Source organism: Oncorhynchus tshawytscha, linkage group LG16 (assembly GCF_018296145.1).
Source record: "Oncorhynchus tshawytscha isolate Ot180627B linkage group LG16, Otsh_v2.0, whole genome shotgun sequence".
In the NCBI taxonomy this organism is placed as follows: Eukaryota; Metazoa; Chordata; class Actinopteri; order Salmoniformes; family Salmonidae; genus Oncorhynchus; species Oncorhynchus tshawytscha.
In genome coordinates this window covers 32,878,994-32,902,543 of record NC_056444.1, presented here as the reverse complement: position 1 = coordinate 32,902,543, position 23,550 = coordinate 32,878,994, and the positions used below count along the sequence as shown (strand labels likewise).

Genomic DNA, 23,550 nt, shown 5'->3' with positions numbered 1-23,550 from the left:
GCCAGAGTTGATAGGCTACGTCGCACGTGCATATTTAGCATTTTTGCATCTCGACCTTCTCTCTCTGCATATCATCTCACCAGTTGTGACATATTCAATGGATTCTTTTTTTCTGTGCTAATCTGATGCAACGGCATGGTGGCAAGGTAGGAGAAGCTGTCGCACCCAGCCCTTTCCATTTATGGCGACTTAAGTAAATAAGACTTAAGTAAATCACACTGAGCGTTGATGATTGATCATGCAGATAGTAGAGCAGAGAAGGCCTTAGATAAGCCAGACTTAGACAAAAAATACCGGTTTCTCAACATTATTTATCTCGGGAAATGAGAATGGGTTTGGGCGGAAAATCTCGGTAACCCGGTTCCCACTTTTACACCCTACCATACATAGAGAAAAGTGCATCATTTCAATCTAATAAAACCAAGTCAATATTTGCAAGTCAGATTGACTCTCAACATTCACATAGAAGACAGAGCTTTGACAAGCTCTGCAAACTCTTTACGCACAAGGGTCTTCTGTTTCTACTGAACAGCCTTGACTACAGGTGAGGAAATGGTGATTTGTAGCATTGTGCACATCTCTCACTTCCCTAAGATCCTTCTTAGCGGAATGTTTACCCAGTGTGTGTGTGTGTGTGTGTGGGAGCGCATGAGAGAGAAGCACTGATAAAGGCCTTAGTGGGCCTCTTATGGGGCTTTTCCCCCACACTATAATGTCAATGTAAAAAAAAAAAAAAAAAGTCCCCCCCCGTCTCTTTGAACAAATGTTCTACAGCTCAACAACAGTAAGGGTCTGGTTAACAGGGTTCTTGATGTCCTATCTTACACAAGCTATTGTAACGATAGATGTAAACAAAGACAATCTAATTAAAAAGGAGAAGGTATGAGGCAGAAAACATGAGACAAATCTCTCTACAGCTGTTTTATGAGATGAAAACAACCCGAGGTCAAAATTGGCATCGAAGAACCATGACAAAAAAAGGTAAGGGATAATCACTTGGAGAGATTCCCGGAAGCTGTGTAGCACTAGCATAATCTTTCCTCCATTGCTTATATGATCTAATTTCAGCGCTACGAAGCTTTTGGGAAACAGACCCAATGTGTTTTTCTCGTAGATTTCTACCTAAACTTGCCCAATAAAAAAAAATGTTTTTTTCCCCCCGTTGATGGACGTTTTGCTACGGTGTGCCCTACTGAACGTGACTGATGTGGTTTCTACATAGTCCTCATCCTCACCCTTTTCAGATTCCTTCCACTGATGCCGTCCAGGTCCAGAAACATGTCTAGGTCACAGCCCAGCTTCCCGAAGCCGTTGACGGAGGAGCCAAAGGGCCGAATGGTGCATTCTGGGAAATATGCAGCAGCTATGTCCTTTAGAAGAGAGCAGACCAGGAAGCGCAGGCAGACGTTCTCTTCCGTCAGCTGGTACGTCTCTGTAAGGGAGGAGAGTTGTTGGTCTATCTGAGATAAAGAAAGAGAGAACACCAAAACAGTGTTATTATTTGTGTGTTCAATATTAAGCCTAAAGCAAGGGTTATCTGGAGATCCTTGTTAACCAACAATAATATAGTTGAATATCTTGGAAACAATTAGCACAAAAGCTAACAATACCTATACGTTGTCCCTGAGACATACAGTACCAGTAAAAAATGTGGACACCTACTCATTCAGGGGTTTTTCTTCATTTTTGGGGACTATTTTCTACATTGTCATCAAGGAAAAAGACTGGCTACTTTGAAATATATAAAATATATTTTGATTTGTTTGTAGTACCACTGTTTTGGTTACTATATGATTCCATATGTGTTATTTCATAGTTTTGATGTCTTCACTTTTCTTCTACAATGTAGAAACTTTTGACTGGTACTCTATGCATCTATGCTAATCTTTATTCGGACAGACAACTTCAGTCGTTTAGCTAGTATTTGAAACCAGGTCATGTCGACCTACACTGGCTTCTTTGGAAAGTCTCTGTATGAGGTCGTTAATGTGTATGGTGGTCTGTGGTTGGCACGGAGGGGCGGACTGGCCATTGGACATGTCCACAGGACCAGCGTTTCTGAGCGAAAGCAGTCTGGACTTGAAAGGCACTGTAGCTTCATGGTTGATACTGGGGATGGCCGTCCCTTCGTGGAGTGATGTGAGGCTCTCCTTGTTGGAAAACTCCACCACAGCATATGTACCCTGGAAGGCCAAACATGAGCACAGTGACAGCAGTCACTTAACTTTCACAACCTTTTCAGCATGTTTTTATTTTATTTACTTATTTCTGAGTGTTTATTTGTAGACTCACATCTTAGCACAACTGAAATACTTACATAGCTTTCATAAAAGAAACATTTGTTGATATCTCCATGTCTGGATAAATAGCTGAGGAACTTTTTCTCGTTGGTTTTGGCCGGGCAGCTGATAAGGACAGATCTCTCTGCCTGCTCCATCTTCTCCTCTTGGACTGTGTAAAAAGATTTGTTTCCATCCTTTGAGTCTAAAACCAAGAAAACAGACAGACATAATTTAGCAAGATGATATCATTTATTTTGGTCTGAAAATCGTAACCCATGTCGAAATCTAGCCATCATTAAATTCTAAAGACAAGGCAAAAACAAAGAGTCACATCATAGGAAGTTAATTTATAACATTCATAGGACGCCAACTACCTTCAGTATGTTCTGGCCGGGGGAGTTTTATTAAAGAACCCTGACGCTCATTCTGAATGTTAAAATGCACGGTTTGGGAAACATAAGGAATGCATCTTTCATAATCAGCAATAAATCATTTTCAAAAAACTAAAAAAAAGGTTAGATTACTACACTACCTTTATAGGGTTAAGGTTCCCACACTGCCATATGTCCATGTTACAGCGCTTGTTAAATGGAAAACAGCCATTCGAAAGAGGAGTACCTGTGCTAATTACACTGAACAAAAATACAAAACACAACATGCAAATTGTTGGTCCTCATGTTTCTTGAGCCGAAATAAAAGATCCCAGAAATGTTTCACGCGCACAAAAAGCGTATTTCTCTCAAATTTTGTGCACAAATTTGTTTACATGCCTGTTAGTGAGCATTTCTGCTTTGCCAAGATAATCCATCCACCTGACAGGTGTGGCATATCAAGAAGGTGATTAAACAGCATCATTACACATGTGCACATTGTGATGGGGACAATAAAAGGCCACTCTAAAATGTGCAGTTATCACACAACACAATGACACAGATGTCTCAAGTTGAGGGAGCAGGCAATTGGCATGCTGACTGCAGGAATGTCCACCAGAACTGTTGCCAGAGAATTGAATATTAATTTATCCACCATAAGCCGCCTCCAATGTCATTTTTGAGAATTTGGCAGTACGTCCAACCGGCCTCAATACCAGACCACGTGTAACCATGCCAGCCCAGGACCTCCATATCCAACTTCTTCACATGCGGCACTGTCTGAGACCAGCCACCTGGACAGTTGATGAAACTGTAGGTTTGCACAACCAAAGAATTTCTGCACAAATTGTCAGAAACCGTCTCAGGGAAGCTCATCTGCATGCTAGTCGTCCTCACCAGGGTATTGACCTGTCTGCAGTTTGGCGTCGTAATCGACTTCAGTGGGCAAATACTCACCTTTGATGGCCACTGGCATGCTGGAGAAGTGTGCTCTTCACAGATGAATCCCGGTTTCAATTGTACCAGGCAGATAGTGTGTATGACAACATGTGGGCGAGCGGTTTGCTGATGATAACGTTGTGAACAGAGTAGAGGTCGACCGATAAAGATTTTTCAACGCCGATACAGATTATTGGAGGACCAATAAAGCTGATACCGATTATTCGGCCTATTTTTTAATATATTTATTTGTAATAATGACAATTACAACAATACTGAATGAACACCTATTTTAACTTAATATAATACATCAATAAAATCAATTTAGCCTCAAGTAAATAATGAAACATGTTCAATTTGGTTTAAATAATGCAAAAACAAAGTGTTGGAAAACAAAGTAAAAGTGCAATATGTGCCATGTAAGAAAGCTAACGTTTCAGTTCCTTGCTCAGAACATGAGAACATATGAAAGCTGGTGGTTCCTTTTAACATGAGTCTTCAATATTCCCAGGTAAGAAGTTTTAGGTTGTAGTTATTATAGGAATTATAGGAGTATTTCCCTCTATACCATTTGTATTTCATTAACCTTTGACTATTGGATGTTCTTATAGGCACTTTAGTATTGCCAGTGTAACAGTATAGCTTCCGGCCCTCTCCTCGCTCCTCCCTGGGCTCGAACCAGCAACAACAGCCACCATCGAAGCAGCGTTCCCCATGCAGAGCAAGGGAAACAACTATTAGAAGGCTCAGTGCGAGCGCTAACTAGCTAGCCATTTCACTTCGGTTACACCAGCCTCATCTCGGGAGTTGATAGGCTTGAAGTCATAAACAGCGCAATGCTTGACGCACAACGAAGAGCTGATGGCAAAACGCACAAAAGTGCTGTTTGAATGAATGTTTACGTGCCTGCTTCTGCCTACCACCGCTCAGTCAGATACTTAGATACTTGTATGCTCAGTCAGATTATATGCAATGCAGGACACGCTAGATAATATCTAGTAATATCATCAACCATGTGTAGTTAACTAGTGATTATGATTGATTGTTTTTTATAAGATAAGTTTAATGCTAGCTGGCAATTTACCTTGGATTACAGCATTCGCGTAACAGGCAGTCTCCTTGTGGAGTGCAATGAGAGAGAGGCAGGTCGTTATTGCGTTGGACTAGTTAACTGTAAGGTTGCAATATTGGATCCCCCGAGCTGACAAGGTGAAAATCTGTCGTTCTGCCCCTGAACAAGGCAGTTAACCCACCGTTCCTAGGCCGTCATTGAAAATAAGAATGTGTTCTTAACTGACTTGCCTAGTTAAATAAAGGTATATAAAAAATACAAATAAATAAATAGGCGCCCAAAAATACCGATTTCCGATTGTTATGAAAACTTGAAATCGGCCCTAATTAAATCGGCCATTCTGATTAATCGGTCGCCCTCTAGAAACAGAGTGCCCCATGGTGGTGGCGGTGTATTGATATGGGCTAGATATAAGCTACGGACAACAAACACAATTGGATTTTATTGATGGCAATTTGAATGCACAGAGAACCGTGATGAGATGCTGAGGCCCATTGTCGTGCCATTCATCCGCTGCCATAACCTCATGTTTCAGCATGATAATGCACGGCCCCATGTCGCAAAGATCCGTACACAACTCCTGGAAGCTGAACATGTCCCAGTTCTTCCATGGCCTGCATACTCACCAGACATGTCACTCATTTGGCATGCTCTGGATCAGCGTGTACAACAGCATCGTTTCAGTTCCCACCAATATCCAGCAACATCGCACAGACATTGAAGAGGGGGACAACATTCCATAGGCCACAATCAACATCCTGATCAACTCTATGCGAAGGAGATGTGTCACGCTGTATAAGGCAGATGATGGTCACACCAGATACTGAAAGAGTCTCTGATCCACGCCCCTACCTTTAAAGAAAAGTTTAAAAGCTATCTGTATTCCCAGTCATGTCAAAATAAATCCATAGATTAGGGCCTAATGAATTTATTTCAATTGACTGATTTCCTTATCGAATTTTATTGGCTGCACACACATATTTAGCACATGTTATTGCAGGTGTAGCAAAATGCTTGCGTTCCTAGCTCCAACAGTGCAGTAATATCTAACAATACACACAAATCTAAAAGTTAAATAATGGAATTAAGAAATATAGAAAAATTAGGACGAGCAATGTCGGGGTCCGGAATATGAATATATATGATATGGGATGTATAGCATAGACCTTGTGGATAGAATACGTAGTATATTTGTAGGATAGAATAGTATATGTACAGCAATAGTTGAATAGGATGGGCTTGACTAGAATACAGTATGACGCATATGAAATTAGTAAAACAAAACATTATTAAAGTGTCCAGTGTTCCATTAGTGACCAGTGTTCCATGTCAATTTACATAGGGCAGCAGCCTCTAAGGTGCAAGGTTGAGTAACAGTGACTAAGTTCAGGGCAGGTTCACTGGGTGGAGCTTTTTTGTGGCCCCTACCTCATCAAAGTTACCCATCCCTGACCTAAACGAAGCCAGGCGTGGCACAAACATTTTGTCACTAAAAAATCCTGTCGGCTGCAACTGTTAAAATAGGTTAAAACATTGTACAGCAGAGGAGGCTGCGGAGGGGAGGACGGCTCATAATAATAGCTGGAACGGAGTAAATGGAATGGCCTTAATCTGAAATGGACTCAATTCATTTTGTTCCTCATCAATCTACAAACAATACCCCATAATGACAAAGCAAAAATAGGCTTTTAGACATTTTTGCAAATGTATTAAAAAAACTGAAATAGCATGTTTACATACAGTACCAGTCAAAAGATGACACACCTACTCATTCAAGGATTTTTCTTTATTTGGACTATTTTCTACATTGTAGAATAATAGTGAATACATCAAAACTATTAAATAACACATATGGAATCGTGTAGCAATCAAAAAATGTTTTAAACAAATCAAAATATATTTTATATGAGATTCTTCAAAGTAGCCACCCTTTGCCCTGATGACAGCTTTGCATACTCTTGGTATTCTCTTAACCAGCTTCATGAGGTAGTCACCTGGAATGCATTTCAATTAACAGGTGTGCCTTATTAAAAGTTCATTTGTGGAATTTCTTTCCTTCTTAATAAGTTTGAGCCAATCAGTTGTGTTGTGACAAGGTAGGGGTGGTATAAAGACAACAGCCATATTTGGTAAAAGACCAAGTCCATATTATGGCAAAAACAGCTCAAATAAGCAAAGAGAAATGACTGTCAATCATTACTTTAAGACATGAAGGTCAGTCAATCCGGAAAATTAAGAACTTTGAAAGTGCTGTTGCAAAAACCATCAAGCGCTATGATGAAACTGATTTTCATGAGGACAGCCAGATTATTGGTTCTGAAAACCATGTCTTAGTGAGATGCAGAGTAGGTGAAAGTAATGATATCTGCATGCTGCATGTGTGGTTCCCACCGTGAAGCATGGAGGAGGAGGTTTGATGGTGTGGGGGTGCTTTATTGGTGACACGGTCTGTAATTTATTTAGAATTCAAGGCACACTTAACCACCATGGCTACCACAGCATTCTGCAGCGATACGCCATCCCATTTGGTTTGTGCTTTGTGGGACAATTATTTGTTTTTCAACAGGAAAATGAACAAACACGCCTCCAGCCTGTGTAGGGGCTATATAAACAAGAAGAGTGATGAGTGTTGCATCAGATGACCTGGCCTCGACAATCACCGACTTCAACCCAATTGAGATGGTTTGGGATGAGTTGGTCCACAGAGTGAAGGAAAAGCAGCCAACAAGTGCTCAGAATATTTGAGAACTCCTTCAAGACTGTTGGAAAATCATTCCAGGTGAAGCTGGTTGAGAGAATGCCAACAGTGTGCAAAGCTGTCAAGGCAAAGGGTGGCTACTTTGAAGAATCTCAAATATAACATATATTTAGATTTTTGGTTACTACATGATTCCATGTGTGTTATTTCATTGTTTTGATGTCTTCACTATTATTCTACAAAGTAGACAATAGTACAAATAAACAAAAACACTTGAATGAGTAGGTGTGTCCACATTTTTGGCTGGTACTGTCAGTATTCACATCCTCAAAATTGAGCTCAGGTGCATCCTGTTTCCATTGATCATCCTTGAGATGTTTCTACAACTTGATTGGAGTCCACCTGTGGTAAATTCAATTGATAGGACATTATTTGGAAAGGCACACACCGGTCCCACTGTTGACAGTGCATGTCAGAGCAAAAACCAAGCCGTAGAGCTCCGAGACAGGATTGTGTCGAGGCACAGATCTGAGGAAGGGTACCAAAACATTTCTGCAGCATTGAAGGTCCCCAAGAACACAGTGGCCTCCGTCATTCTTAAATGGAAGATGTTTGGAACCACCAAAACTCTTCCTAGAGCTGGCTGCCTGGCGGGGAATGGCCTTGGTCAGGGAGTGGTCACGCTGACAGATATCCAGAGTTCCTCTGTGGAGATGGGAGCACCTTCCAGAAGAACAATCATCTCTGCAGCACTCCACCAATCAGGCCTTTATGGTAGTGGCCAGACAGAAGCCACTCCTCAGTAAAAGGCACATGACAGCCTACTTGGAGTTTGCCAAAAGCCACCAAAAGGACTCTCAGACCATCAGGAAGAAGATTCTCTGGTTTGATGAAACCAAGATTCAACTCTTTGGCCTGAATGCCAAGCATCATTTCTGGAGGAAACCTGGCGCTATCCCTAAGGTGAAGCATGGTGGTGGCAGCATCATGCTGTGGGGATATTTTTCAGCGGCAGGGAGACTCGTCAGCATTGAGGGAAAGATGAAAGGAGCAAAGTACAGAGATCATTTATTAAAATCTGCTCAGGACCTCAAACTGGGGCAAGATTCACCTTCCAACAGGACAACGACCCTAAGCACACAACCAAAACAATGCAGGAGTGGTTTGGACAAGTCTCTGAATGTCCATGAGGGGCCCAGCCAGAGCCCGGACTTGAACCCGATGGAACATATCTGGAGACCTGAAAATAGCTGTGCAATAATGCAGAGAAGAATGGTAGAAACTCCCCAAATACAGGTGTGCCAAGCTTGTAGCATCATACCCAAGAAGATGAGGCTGTAATCGCTGCCAAAGGTGCTTCAACAAAATACTGAATAAAGAGTCTGAATAATTATGTAAATATGATGTTTATTTTTTTATAAATTTGCCCCCCAAAAACAGTTTTTGCTTTATCATTATGGGGTATTGTGTGTAGGTTGATGGAAAACACTATTTAATCCATGTAACAAAATGTAAAATTCAAGGGGTCCGAACGCACTGCATTTGATGTCATTCCGCTCCAGCCATTACCAGGAGCACGTCCTCCCCAATTAAGGTGCCACCAACCTCCTGTGTTGTACAGTAAGTGTATATTGTGATATGAAAGTAGAGGGCTTTATTTTTCTAGAACTGTACCGCAATTGAGAGTCCATTCACGTTCAGATAGCTTATTTGGCTGCCAGAACCAATTCGCCTCGAAACAGAACATGTAGCTAAGGTCCTTGGTTTAACGTTAGGCTTATTGGGCTAGTCGATTTCATGCAAGAGACAATGGCTCTAGCTACATGACCTGACAAGTGGAAGGGAGTTTGTGCTGGAGATAAGCAGTTATCCATTGATACACTTTGGAGAACTGGCAGCTCACTATAATTAATAGACATGTGACTCGTTTCAGGAAACCAGGCGTATGTCGCTTGTCACTACTTCACAGGAAAGCCATTTGAATGGAAACATGCATTTTGATCATTCAAAAAAGTATTTTTTGCCAGAAATGGGAAAATGTGAACTTTCATGTGCCTTAAAATAACAAACGTGTATGCCATCTGTAAATACGAATACAATTGTTAAATTACGAGCCTTGTTGGTTAAGCCACAGAAAAAGCCAGCAACCTTCCCACTAGCTGAGATAATGAGTGGGCTGGACATGTTTAGAGAGGAGTTCAGATTGCTTCTGTCTATTTGAGCTAGCCAGTCTGTGTTGGTAATCCTGGTGAACGTGTCTTTTTTTAATGTATTGTGTAGTGGAGCTGCATAAGTGTTGATCTCCACTTTCTGGAGGATCTAGTTTTGAAATCAGTGGTAAACAAATCATCGGCCTGAGCGTGGCTCCGAACGAGATGGGTGGGGCTAAAGCTTAAGAGGGTGTGAACGATGCTGAATGGGTGTAGACAAAGAAGAGCTCTCCAATAGCTACCAAAACATTCAAAGGCCGTTCTCAAAAGTGAGAAGTTTATCAACTTTCAAAGCAGAATTACTTAACCATTGTTCCTCAAAAATGGTGATATACCTTTCTGTAACTCTGAGTCTCTACTTTATCCAATGTAAACAAATAAATAAAATGCAAATGTTGCTACATAAGACCTATTTGATCCGGTCGGTCGGTCACATTTGGCTAGGTAGCAACGTCAGCAATCTAACGTTAGAAGTCATGTGGTTACAGCCCTGTTGTGTGTGTGGTCGGTGGATGAGAAACCTACCGATTGTATATTTCTTATTGGGTGCATCGGTCTTCGTAGCAGCAGTACTAGTTCCGAACTCTCTTTGAAAACATGAATCTACTTTTTTAAAGCATTTAGAGAGGCTGCCCCTCAAATGCAACCTGCACACCGCAATGGAAGACGCCATCGCTGCACTGAGACTGCCGTGAAAGCGCATGCGTGTGCTGTATGTTCTATGGCATCCGAAACGTGCCAAAAATCAAAGCTCAATCAGCGTCAAACATGAGTTTTGCGTTTTTCCCATATTTGCAAGACCAACGAGTGTATGGTATGGGCCCTCAGTTATGTAACCTGTAAATAGTCTCATGATGACACTTTTTTTTAAATCATGCTGTCACTATATAGTCAGTTCTCTCATATACAACAGGGCACATTGCGAAATATTTGTATCGAAGCACAGGCAGAATTGTTGGAGTAGTGAAAATACCGAACTATCCCATGGAATCTGATGAATCCGTTTGCCTACAGAAATCAAATATTAGGGGGAAATCCAAGACTATGAAAAGAAAAACGAAACTACAGAGGAATACACTAAGGTTACAAGACACCACTTTCGGCTTATGTTTTTATTTACACAATACCACCTAAACACAGAGACTGATAGGGACTTCCTCTTATACTTCCTAGCTCGTGAGTGGGAATTACAGTCAGTAGGCTCTTTAGTGCGCGTTAGAGTTGACAGCAGTCGGACGCAAGAATGGAGTAGCGCATTCGGAGGGGATCCTACCCTACGTTATTTATTACAAAGAATCAGGTAAGCACATCGTTATTACGCTATTTCAAACAAATAATGGTCCGTTTATATTTGCTATTTGTTAGTGACTTTAGTTATGTTGAGTGTTCAGTGTTGCAGTGTTGGGAGGGCAATTGGTTGACGTAGTCTACACTCGAGTACATTCTTCTTCACTTAGCGATAACCTACAGCAGGGTAGGTCCGCGAGTGATTTTATTAGCCACCCAAGTTCTCTAAAAAACACGAGCAAATAATCTACAAGTGGTTTTAATTTAAGAAATCTGTTCAAAAGTATTCCCACGTATAATAGAGAGGTATATGATATATACAAGGTTTGAAATGTTTTAGTCAGATATTATATCTGGTTGGGCTTCTTGCGGTCAATTTGCAATCTATAAATTATATGTCATTATTTTCCAGCCCATACTGGAATTTCAGTTGCCTAATGAATCATCACCGTTCCATTTCAGAAATCAGCAGAAGCTAGAATATCAAAATGGATTACAAATATGCCAATGCTGGAATAGAACTCCTGCTGGCTCACATGAACATAGAGGATATCATTGGCGCTGTTGAGAATCTCTATCACACCGAGGAGGAAGAGGCTGGGGCATTGTGTGAAGAAGGTCTCTCTCAGGAGGAGATGGATGAGAACGAGGAGACTGTGGATGATTCGGGGGACGAAGTGATAGGGGTGACGGGAGGGACCCAGGGCACACAGCAGGGGAACGGTGGTGGTATGGTCCGGTACGGGACGGTGTCGGACTTGCTCTCCTTCGTCAACCTGATCTCTAACATGCCACCAGAATCACTGCAGCACCAGCCCGAGGAGATGGGTGTGTTACTGAACAAGGTGAGACTTCAGGACACTAGTGTTTTTTTTGTATCTGTCCCCACAAAGGTCTCATTAGATACTTTTGGTCATGTGGTGTACAGTATGTGGACATCTCAATCCAAAATGTTGGAACATTGCTGCGGGGACAGGCTTCCTTTCAGCCGCAAGAGCATTAATGAGGTTGGGCGCTGGTGTTGGGCGATTAGGTCTGGCTTGCAGTTGGCGTTCCAATTCACCCCAAAGGTGTTCAATGGGGTTGAGGTCAGGGCTCTGTGCAGGCCAGTCAAGTTCTTCCACACCGATCTCGGCAAACCATTTCTGTATTGACATTCGCTTTGTGCACGGGGGCATTGTCATGTTGAAACAGGAAAAGGCCATCCCCAAACTGTTGCCACAAAGTTGGAAGCACAGAATTGTCTAGAGAATGTAATTGTACTCTGTAGCATTAAGATTATCCTTCACTGGAACTAAGGGGCCTAGCCCGAACAATGAAAAACAACCCCAGACCATTATTCCTCCTCCACCAAACTTTACAGTTGGAACTATACATTTGGGCAGATATCGTTCTCCTGGCATCCGCCAAACCCAGATTAATCCATCGGACTGCCAGCTGGTGAAGCGTGATTCATCACACCAGTGAACGCATTTCCACCGCTCCAGAGTCCAATGGCGGCAAACTTTACACCACTTCAGACAACACTTGGCATTGCGCATGGTGGTTGCTCTGGCATGGAAGCCCATTTCATGAAGCTCCTGGCGAGCAGTTCTTGTGCTGACGTTGCTTCCAGAGGCAGTTTGGAACTCGGTAGTGAGTGTCGCAACCAAGGACAGACTATTTTTCAGCACTCGACAGGCCCGTTCTGTGAGCTTGTGTGGCCTAGTCCCGTTCTGTGAGCTTGTGTGGCCTAGTCCCGTTCTGTGATCTTGTGTGGCTGAGCAGTTGTTGCTCCTAGATGTTTCCACTTCACAACAACAGCACTCACAGTTGAGTGGGGCAGCTCTAGCAGGGGAGAAATTTGATGAACTGGCTTATTGGAAAGGGGGCATCCTATGATGGTGCAACGTTGAAAGTCTCTGAGCTCTTCAGTAAGGCCATTCTACTGCCAATGTTTGTCTATTGAGATTGTGTGACTGTGTGCTAGATTTTATACACCTGTCAGCAATGGGTGTAGCTGAAATAGCCAAATCCACTAATGTGAAGGGGTGTCCACATACTTTTGTATATACAGTGTATCAAAGTTTATTTGTCATATGCAAAGGACAATGAAATCTTAGAAGTGGCATTGTGTGTATAAGTGTGGTTGAAACTGTCTGTCCCTTCGTCTGTTAGTCAATCAGTCCGTCTGTTTGTCTGCGTGTATGTATGTGGTCAAGTATAGACAATCTGTCTATAGGGTTATTTAAAGCCTTTACTGGTTCAGCAGCACCTTTCACACCGTATTTCACTACTTCTGTGCAGAAACACATGGTGCTGAAGAAGGGACGCTATCGCATCGATTTGGATGTACTTCTGTTTCCATGGATGTGGACCTACAAGACTCCAGGCTCCGGCGGCCATGTTCCAAAGGGCTCATTTGGGAAAGTCCACTTGGCCCAGGATACCGTTACCAGGAAGCGGATGGCATGTAAACGGGTGAGTCAATGAGTCCGCGTGCAGGAATGTCTGGCATGTTTGCAGAGTGGATTTCTCGAAACTGCCGCTGGCCGATCTATGTGCCAAGATTGATTTCTGGCAGGAAGTTTTGTTTTCAAAGCAATAGAAACTAATTTGTTAGGCCAATATAAAAGCAGAATGTCACATGTGAAGTCAGTCAGGTATTTGCACCCAAAAACTTTGAAAGCTGCAACAGAACATCTAGAAAGAGGAACACTATGTACTGTAGAAAGATACAAATATTTATCTGCGACATCTCAAAAGCCAGTATTGCAGACAGATAGAAACTGAAAGTATTTGTCTGGTTACCCCACAGGAAACCCCCCACGCTAGTCTATCGCAGGGCCTAACCCCCAATCTATCTCCTTAGTGCTGAGTGTCAAGCAGAGACGCATCAGGTCCCACTTTTACAGTCTTTGGTATGACCCGGCCAAGGTTTGAACTCCCAACTTTCCAATCTGAGGCAGGCACTCTAATCACAATGGTACTTCACCTGGGGTAGAAGAGGATATGGCTTTTATATTATTTCTGCCCACAAATAGTTACACATGATGGGAGTGGCTTCCTGGTCTGGCAATTCCATAGTCAGTGGAATGTTTACATACTAAAGATTTTGTAGATACTTTGCATAATAGACATATTTTACTGTACATGTCTAAATCTCTTTTTAAATATAATGTCTATAGGATGTTCTTTAATGCCTTAATGGTTCTATTCATGCTACTAGATCCCCATGGAGCATTTCAAACCAGCCGATGTGGAGATCCAGGCCCGGTTCCGCCACGAGAATATTGCAGAGCTCTACGGTGCTCTCCTCTGGGACCAGAACATCCATCTGTTCATGGAGGCCGGCGAGGGAGGCTCGGTTCTGGAGAAACTGGACAGCTGTGGACCCATGAGGGAGTTTGAGATCATCTGGGTCACCCAGCAGGTCCTTAGGGGCCTGGAGTATCTGCACTCTCACAATGTCATCCACCACGACATCAAACGTGAGTGGAAAGTGCCCAAAACAAATGTAAAAAAATGCACATTAGTACACTCAATTAGTAAGCATTAGAGTTAGAGCAAGTTATAGGCCTTACCACGGTTTCGAAACTCAGTTTTTCTCAAATTCTAGCCCCAAACACATCAAAAATGGAACCCAGGTATGTGTCCAAAACACACACATGCACACTAGTAGTATATGTGTGGCCTCCACTGGGCCCAAGCTGGTTAAATCAACGTTGTTTCAACATCATTTGTCAGTATATTATGACATGGAATCTACGTGGAAAATACATTGGATTTTTTAAAAAAAAGTTGTTTTGAGGGTAACATTTAATCCACAGGATTATGACATCACGGTAACCAATTTTCAACAGAGACAAACCTTGTATAGGATATGTTGAATTTGTACCTTTGAAACAACGTCAGATCTTCAACGCAATATCCACTAGAAGAAAAAAACTGTAGGCTGGGCAGCACCTCCTACTGGAGAGTCGAATCTATCTACAGCAGTTTTTTTATTTCTGTCTCCCATCCAGGGTTTTAACCAAGTCCAGTTTAGCTTTGATATTTGTCACGGACTATCACCAATGTGCTATCGTGAGAATTGTTGTGGAGAAATCTACACTTAATAGATTCACTGGAACTATCAAAGGAATTCCAAACATTAGGTTCAACAGAGCAAATGAAATGTAACCATACTTTATGAATCATATATCCTCAATGATGCTATTTAGGCCTATATGGCATTTGAGCAGTCATCAACAGATATTGTTTAAATTCAGCCCTTGTAGGCCTAGGATTTCAAATGAAATATACAGGTAATAACATATGTTGGATTCATGTCTCCGTCTCAACCAAAAATGGAAGTTAAAGAATTTAAAGTTTGATTTGATTTAGTCCTATTCTTTCACCTAGATTTTTGGTCAAAATGGAGACGTGAATCCGACATTGTCAATTATTAATTTGTAGACAAACTGGAATTAAAGCAAGACTCACTGGCAAAGATGGAGCGATCCCCTTCAAAAGTTTATATTTGGTTGCGTTAACAACCAAACACAATTCAGTATCACTTTTGCAATACAGTAAATAGCCTATTAACTGTCGACAAATTAACAAATTACATGTTGGATTCACATCTCCAGCTCAACCAAAAATAAAAGTTAAAGAATAGGATTAAGCCAGTGGATTAGAGGGAACTATCCAAGCAGTAGAATTGTGCTTGATTGCATTGTCAGTCAAACACAATTCAATATTACTTTTGTAAGATAGTAAATAGCCTAAGGCTATCTTACAAACTAATGTAACATTCAACTTTGAAATGAATAACGCATCCATGACCACATTTTGAAGTTACTGTAACAAATGTATTTTTATATAATCGTGGAATGCGTGCATGTTCAGGGTTGAAGGTCTTTGGAAATCGAAACAATTGCTATAATAATCTCCACAGATTCTCAAATGGCATTGTTCACTTGCACCATGTACTTTAATGTAATTTCAACTAACTGCATTCCAGTTCATTTGGTTGTGCTATTAGATGAAGCAGTGATGACACATTAAGTTGTTGTAAAAACAAAACATCTGACATTGTAGTCCCATTTGAACTTTGGTGTGCTTATGGTTGAAAGTGCAGTTTAGGTGACAACCAAACCAAAAACCAGACAGTGATTTTCTATTGGAATTTGGTTGTGCTTTTACATGGTTGAAAGCATGGTGATAACATATTGGGAAAATAGGTTGAAATCTCATTGAGCAACGTATGTAACCAATACTGCCCAATGCTCCACATTGAAATGACATGGTGTGCCCAGTGGGCTGTTACTGTCATTATCCACTTTATGTCAAATGTAACCAAGATAGGACTTTAGAGTAAACTGCACCTTGAACCAACAGCTTCATAGGAAACTCAACCACAGACAACTAAAGAAACCACGTGAGCCTTGTAAGAAGGCAGGATGAAGCTGTGGTGTTGCTGACGGTGTTCAGGTCACACAGGTAGCTAACGGGTTTTTTATAGGGGTTGTCCCAAATGGCACCCTAACCCCTATTTAGTGCACTACCCTTAACCTGGTCAAAAGTAGTGCACTATATAGGGAATAGGGAGCCATTTGGGGCCAAACCCAGTATCTGATTAGCTAGCTACTGGTGTTGCTGGAACACAGGATTTTAGAGCGAGATAGATTAGATCGCAAGGCTAGGGCTGCAGGCAGGTGGCAGTGAGCTAACAGTGGAGTAGCGCAGCGCTGTCCGTCGCACGTGAGATTTGCTTACAAGATTGTAGTGAGCTAAAGTCAAATCACAACACAGCATTCAAAGCTCTGTGGCGCTACAGCTAACATCAGTCAAAACTGTGTTGATAAATGCATTTTTATTTCACCTTAATTTAACCATGAAACGACCTTTGAGGTTAGAAACCCCCTTTTTTGAGGGGGACCTGGCGAGAGGTCAACAGGAAGTAGTCAGCGTGTACATGCAAAACGAGCACAATACTGTAAATTAAAAACAATTACAATGGTCAGCAGCAGAGCTTTAAACTCAGCGAGCGATACCCTCTCCTCCAGTAAATGTATTGTATTAACGTTAACTTTATAATGTTGGGTGTTCCCTAGTAAAAGTTATACTATCTATAGGGGTTAATGTATTGCAATGAACTTTAAACAAAGACCTGTGGACCAGTCTATTATCGTTCAGTCAGTCAATCAGGACTTGGCTAAAGACTAAATGCACTATATGTAGCATCTGGAAATTCCAGTTAGACCCTCCCTCCTTCCCTGCAGCAGGATTGACTGTAGGGCTTCTTAGAAGAAACCAGTGAGTTATTACTTTCTGACGTTTCACTGTGGTCTTGTGCTCTTCCTGTCCTCCAGTCAAAGGATGCGTCCCAAATGGCGCCCTATTCCCTATGAAGTACCCTATGTAGTGCCCATAGGACTTTGGTCAACAGCAGTGCACTATATCGGGAATAGGGTGCTATTTGGAACACACTAAATATGTAATGTTACCTCAGTGAGGTAAGGGATCAGGGGGGCAAGGAGGGAGAGGAGGTTTGGGAAAAGCCTGCTTATTCATTATAACTGTCAAATTCTGTGCCAAAACCCTGAAAGATGTTTGTTTGACTTCAGTAATGACTTTTAAACGCTTTAGTTCCTTTTTTCTTTAAGCTCAGTCAAAAGCCATTCAGAGACTCAACATGCCTCATAGCATGCTCTGTGTGAACTTTAACTTTACATCAGTGCAAATGTTGATACTTCTCGCTTCCTTAAATGTACATACAGTTCCTATCACACATACTGTATGTCAAGAACAATTTCAGCAAATGATAGAAGAAATGTGGACCTTGTGACAAACATTTAACAGAGTCGCATGTTAGCACACACTATATTAGGCTCTGAGATTATACTGTATCTTGCAGCACATGTTCTTTAGCTTTGACATGGCTGAACTGCACAGCTTTTCTGGTGAATCTCACTCACCCTCTCTCCCTCCTTTCTCTATTCAGCCAGCAACATTGTTCTGATGTCAGACAAAGCGGTGCTGGTGGACTTTGGCCTGACGGTGCAGATGACAGAGGAGTTGTACACCCCTAGGGACCTGCGCGGCACAGAGGTAAGTGACTCTGCTCTCTTCAACACCCTCCGGTCTATGACATAACGACAAAAGACACTCTCAAGCCTATGACATAACAAAAGACACTCTTAGGCTTATGACATAACAACAAAAGACACTCTCAAGCCTATGACATAACAAAAGACACTCTTAGGCTTATGACATAACAACAAAAGACACTCTCAAGCCTATGACATAACAAAAGACACTCTTAGGCTTATGACATAACAACAAAAGACACTCTTAGGCTTATGACATAACAACAAAAGACACTCTTAGGCTTATGACATAACAACAAAAGACACTCTCAGGCCTACGACATGACATACAGGGTTAGGGTCAATTAATTTTCAATTCAGTCAATTCATTTTTTTTGGGGGGGGGGGATTTCAGTTTACTTCCTGGTGACCTATAACATGACAACAACAAGAGCAAATTCTTACTTCGTGAGAAGTTCAATAGGTGTGTTTACTAGAAGGGAAAGCGGCAGTTTTTCTGTTCAAGATTGAGATCAAGCGATGCCTCAGGGCATTCTGAAAATTATTTAGTCAGTAGACGTGTCAGTGTTTGTCTCACAGTGTCCCATAGCAAAGGAAATGGTGCAGGGGAATCACATCAAACACGAAGAGATATTGTATAGGTTTATAGGTGGACTATAGGTTTTGTGAGCAATGCTTAGGATACAGAGTTGTCTCAAATTGACATTGTTTATCAGTAATAATACAGTAGGTTGAAAGCCTTTGAACACTAGCATTTTCAGATTCCAATTTACATCCTTATTCAGTTGGGAAAATCTTGGAGGAGGCATTCACTCTGTTCTTTCTCACGACCCTCCCTCTGCTCATCGTCCTCTTCCTAATCCTCTCCTCAACCCTCTCCTCCCCTCTGTGGTGACCTATACCCCTGATGGCTGAGTGGGAAAGTCCCAGGGCAGAGAGACTGACACCCAGCATTAATAACAGGGAGGGAGATAGCTAGCCAACAGAGTGGAGCTGCTGAGACTAGGCTGACATTAGCTAACATGGGGGAAGGCTGGAAATTCCAGTTGAGAGATGGACTCTGGTCTGATGTTTACTGTTTCACATTTCACAGACCGTACACAGTGCAGTTCCGAGCCTAACACCAGCCCAGCTGCTCTTAGGGTTCCTGTATTAATACATAGTCATAGAGACACTTTATTATTCATTTTATAACTGTTATGATTATGATTATCACTGGCAACATGACTACATTTAAAAAAAAATTTTTTTTACATTTGATGAAGAAAAATATGGGGTACTGTCCAAAAACTCATTTTCTTCTTCAACAATTGACATTATGCCCTTGACCCTGTGAGTAACCATTGACCCTTTGAGTAACTGTGGTCTTGTGTTTTCTTCCTCAGATGTATATGAGCCCGGAGGTGGTTCTGTGTCGAGGACACAACACCAAGACGGATATCTACAGTCTGGGAACCACCATTATCCACATGCAAACTGGCAGCCCGCCCTGGGTCAGGAGATACCCACGCAGGTCCTACCCATCATACCTCTACATAGTAAGTGCTACTCTCCCTATCTCCCTCTCTACCCATCCTACCTCTACATAGTAAGCATCTCCTGAAAGTAAAAAAACAACAACTATTAGATGATTTATGCACTTCCAATAAATGCACAAATATATAAAGTAGTGTGGCAGAAGTTGTTTCTGCATAGTCATTCCACTAAGTAATGGGACAATGGAAAGTGGATGGATGAAGTGTATAGATAAGTGAATGGTGAACATACAGGCCTTCCTCTTGCTACACTGACAGCGCTGAAGGAGGGGAAACCCCCACTTGTAGTCAGTCCTTGAAGCAGACAGATGTTTTCATCACCCAGTTTAGATTTCCACGGCATAGGCCTAGATTCTTGCAAGATCATTTCTCAAACATCATGTGATCCCTTAACGTGACTGTCTGCATCCCAAATGGCACCCTATTCCCTGTATGGAGCACTACTTCTGACCAGAGCCTTAGGGGCCCTGGTCAAAAGTAGTGCACTATGTTGGGAATAAGTTGCCATTTGGGATGCTGCATCTGTCTCTGGCACATTATCAGCATACTCCTTCAGGCTCAGTACAATAGTTCTGTTTTGCTTTTAACAAGTGTTTTTCATGATCACATTCCTGATTTGAAGAGGTCCCGTTTCTTTTTTTGGATTGGCTGCAGTTCCCGAACCTGACTTTCTGTCGCTAAAAATACTGAGATTTCAGCTTATGTGGCATCCAATAGCCTATGTCCTTTCAACTGCTGCTCAGTGTACAGTCACTCCATGACTCCGCTGCCGCCTGTACACAAAACAGTTGGAACAAATGTAGTTATTTGTCTGTTGTAATATTAGGCTATTGCAAACATAAGCATGACACAAGCAGGTTGTTTAGCAATTCGGTCTTATTCAAGATTTCGGGAAAACCAGGGAATTTATTGAAAGCTCAAGGAATTTTGCAACCCTACTTGTACATCAAACTTGTTTTACACTCGGGGAGTTGTGCCCAGAGATAGCATGAGTTGCAGGATAGCTTTTAGTCTTACCTAGCCATCACCATGACTAAAAAGACAAGGAATGCTTATAGTGATGGTGACTAGGTCTCGCCTAACCTGACATCGCATTCTCACATTCCATAGAAGACTCATATGTGAAACTGTTGCATCAGACCTAGTTGGGTTGTTTTCTTTAAAAAGAGCAGTGTTGGGTTGTCGATGCTGGATTATTGAGAAATGACCCAGCGGGTCAGACCGGAAGACTGGATGCGCAGTTTTGTTGTTTTTAACCCAGCATTTTTTTTTAGAGTGTAGAACTATAAGAATAGCTGTGAAACCCTAATTATCTACATGGTTCTACCACAGAGGTAGGATGGCTTTACTACAATTCTAATTCCATGGCTCCCCTCAGATCCACAAGCAGGCCCCTCCCCTGGAGGACATAGCAGAGGACTGCAGTGGTGCCATGAGGTCCTTCCTGGAGCGAGCCCTGGAGAGGAACCCTGCCCAGCGCAGCTCTGCAGCCGAGCTCCTGAGGGACGAGGCCATCAACCCTCCCAGGGAGGAGCAGCCACGCTGCTGGAGCCTGGACTCAGCCCTGGTGGAGGCTTCCCACCCTCTGAGGCAGCACAGCCAGCAGCCTGACACCACACAGGGTAGGGACTTATATATCTTCCTGTTCTCTATCATCGTACTTCCCTAAAATATACTTTGTTCCTCATATTCCCTACAGAGGTAGGCAGGGACTTAAAATGTTAACTGTGCTGTGGTAAAATGCCTACGCACTTCCTCAAGCTACACGTACACACTAACATCTGTATGAAACTTCATGAGAGCGTATGTTACCAATAACAATACAATTCCCTTTTTTTGCAGAATCGTCTCTGTACTCTGAGCCTGAGGACTCTGCCCACCTGAGGAGGAAAGGATCACTGTACATCGACCTGGGGGCAATGACTGGGTACTATAATCTAGTAAGAGGCCCCCCTGCTACAGAGTATGGCTAACCCAAAGACACAAAGACACATTTAGTAAGACCTCTGACAGAAATTGGTCTGGTAAAGCTACAACTGTAACCTTTAACCTTAGCCTGGTACTAAGGTAATGACTTTATTATCCCCATGGGGACATTTTGGTATGGGTGAACTGATAGGTCAGAGACTCTCAGGAAGTTGAGTTTGGAACTCATGAAGACTCAATGGTGAATGTGTGTCTGATATGTTTTGAAAGAGTCACCAGAAGGACAGAGGGTTGGGTAGAGCAGGTGAAATGGACGCTGTAGCTATCTTAGTTTGCCATCTCTCAACAGTGCTGAGCCTCATTGGTTGAAAGAGATGTGTTACTCAGTAACTCTGGGTTTCATTGGTCAACAGTGGAATAAGCGACATCTTGTGATGTGCTCTGTAGATATATGATATATTAGCATGTTTTACAAGTTTGTTTCTTGCTCTCTTAAAAATGAAGGTGCAAGTTGGAACCAAATGACATTCTCGAGAGCGATGCCATAGGGGAACCATGTTAGGGTCTTTGAAGAAGCATAAATGGGATGGTTCTTTGAACAACCATACCAAAATCCAAAACCGGTGTAGGGTTTTAAGCCTTATTTGCATATTTCCCAGGGTGCCTTTCGAGTGAATATTAGAGTTAAAAGTACTACCCATGACTGTTTGCTAGTGTAAAGACATGCTTGTTGCATTCACTCATTTTCAGTTCTGTGGCTTCACCAAGAGAAATCCTAAGTCAAATTATTTAGAACAAAACATATTTCATAAGGCCTTTTTTGAGTGCCTAGTTGTGGCCTGAAACTCATAGTTTACAGGCCACAATATGCTGGCTTTATAAGTGATGTGTAATTCCTATTGGAATCCAGCCAGACTGCAGATATTCAATGTTTGACATTTTTATTCACCCACAACCTGCCTTCAAAATGACTGCCAGGGTTGGGGAGACTAAGATACTCATATCTTAAACATCTAAACTGGAACAACCATTTCAGCAACGGGTGCAATAAGTCCAAGTAACAGATTGGATTTGTTTATAAAAATGTATGTTATTTATATTTGAGTAGCATAGGATTTATGAATCAATCAATGTGCATGCAAAAACATTTAAAAAGACAATGTAAAAAAAAATCGACCTGCACTAGGGCCTGCTGGGAAATATGATAATGATGGATGTGGTTTTGGTTCAACTCTGGTTATTAACACCAACAATGGGGTTCTTTTACACTACTGAGTGTTCATTTACCTCTACAGTGTTAATTTAACTTGAATCAACACTAGAAATGTTACACTGAAAAATCAACACTAGTTAACCCTGGCCAATTTACTGTGTGCTATGAAAGGGACACATCTGCAGGCTTCAATACAATTCAAAAACCTTTTAGAATTCCGAAGAATCATCACGTTAAGAACCCCACATTTAACTCAAAGGTTCTTTATCGAGAAAGAGTTCCCCAAGGAACCTTGAGAGTTTAGGAAGAACCATTTAAAAAACGTTTTCTTTTTTTTTCAGCGTAAAGAAATGTCTGCATGTGTCTTATGAGTGAGACATTCTGTGTGTCAATATGATTTCGGACAATGTATTTGCGGTTTGTACAAACCATATTGTCTGAATGAACTTTTTGTTTGTTCCTGTGGAATCTGAATATTATATTTTGAGTACTTGCTATGCAAGTTACACTGTGTAGTACATGTGTAATCAATGATCTTTTACATGTATTTTACCTATTGGATTTGTGGTTTTCTAATGAGATAAATGTCTGTAGCATTTTGTAAATTGACTTCAGTCTCTTACACGGTACTTTGTCTCAATATGAAGTTGAATTACTGAATAACATGTCATATACTTCATCTGAATAAAATGAAAAAGTCGACACCTGTGTTTTTGTCATGTTAATGGTTGAATAACTAGATAAAATGGAAGGGGGACATCATATTGAAGGTATATTGAAGGTATAGCTATCTGGTGAATGAGTGGGAGGTTTTCATTTTTGGTCAGTTTCCACTCTGTGTGATCATGTCACAGCGCAGGCAGTCAGCTCATACACACAAACACCTGTAGTTACTAGTTCCTACTCTGAAATGTTTTTGAAGAATTGCAAATTGTTATTATAAA

At 41.7% G+C, this 23,550-nt stretch overlaps 2 protein-coding genes across 3 annotated transcripts in view; one reads left to right on the top strand and one right to left on the bottom strand.

Annotated features, from left to right (window-relative positions):
- mtpap (mitochondrial poly(A) polymerase) overlaps positions 1-10,270 on the bottom strand; it is a 28,212-nt gene extending 17,942 nt beyond the window's left edge. The window contains exons 1-4 of the mRNA XM_024374736.2: positions 10,098-10,270; positions 2,318-2,484; positions 1,950-2,183; positions 1,236-1,460 (exon numbers count right to left, since the gene is read on the bottom strand). Coding sequence (XP_024230504.1) covers positions 1,236-1,460; positions 1,950-2,183; positions 2,318-2,484; positions 10,098-10,245 — 774 coding nt within the window. The 5' untranslated portion in view covers positions 10,246-10,270. The remainder of the gene's footprint in view (positions 1-1,235; positions 1,461-1,949; positions 2,184-2,317; positions 2,485-10,097) is intronic.
- A 216-nt stretch (positions 10,271-10,486) lies between these two features.
- map3k8 (mitogen-activated protein kinase kinase kinase 8) lies at positions 10,487-23,308 on the top strand. 2 transcript variants are annotated; one of them, XM_024374738.2, is made up of 8 exons: positions 10,487-10,872; positions 11,272-11,704; positions 13,146-13,319; positions 14,068-14,329; positions 17,827-17,933; positions 19,318-19,470; positions 20,846-21,089; positions 21,310-23,308. In XM_024374738.2, the coding sequence occupies exons 2-8, from the start codon at positions 11,348-11,350 to the stop codon at positions 21,438-21,440; spliced, it is 1,428 nt and encodes a 475-aa protein (XP_024230506.1). In that variant the 5' UTR covers positions 10,487-10,872; positions 11,272-11,347; the 3' UTR covers positions 21,441-23,308. The 2 variants fall into 2 exon arrangements, with proteins under 2 accessions (XP_024230506.1, XP_024230505.1); XM_024374737.2 differs by having other exon boundaries at positions 10,488-10,872; positions 11,322-11,704.
- Positions 23,309-23,550: the final 242 nt, after the last annotated feature.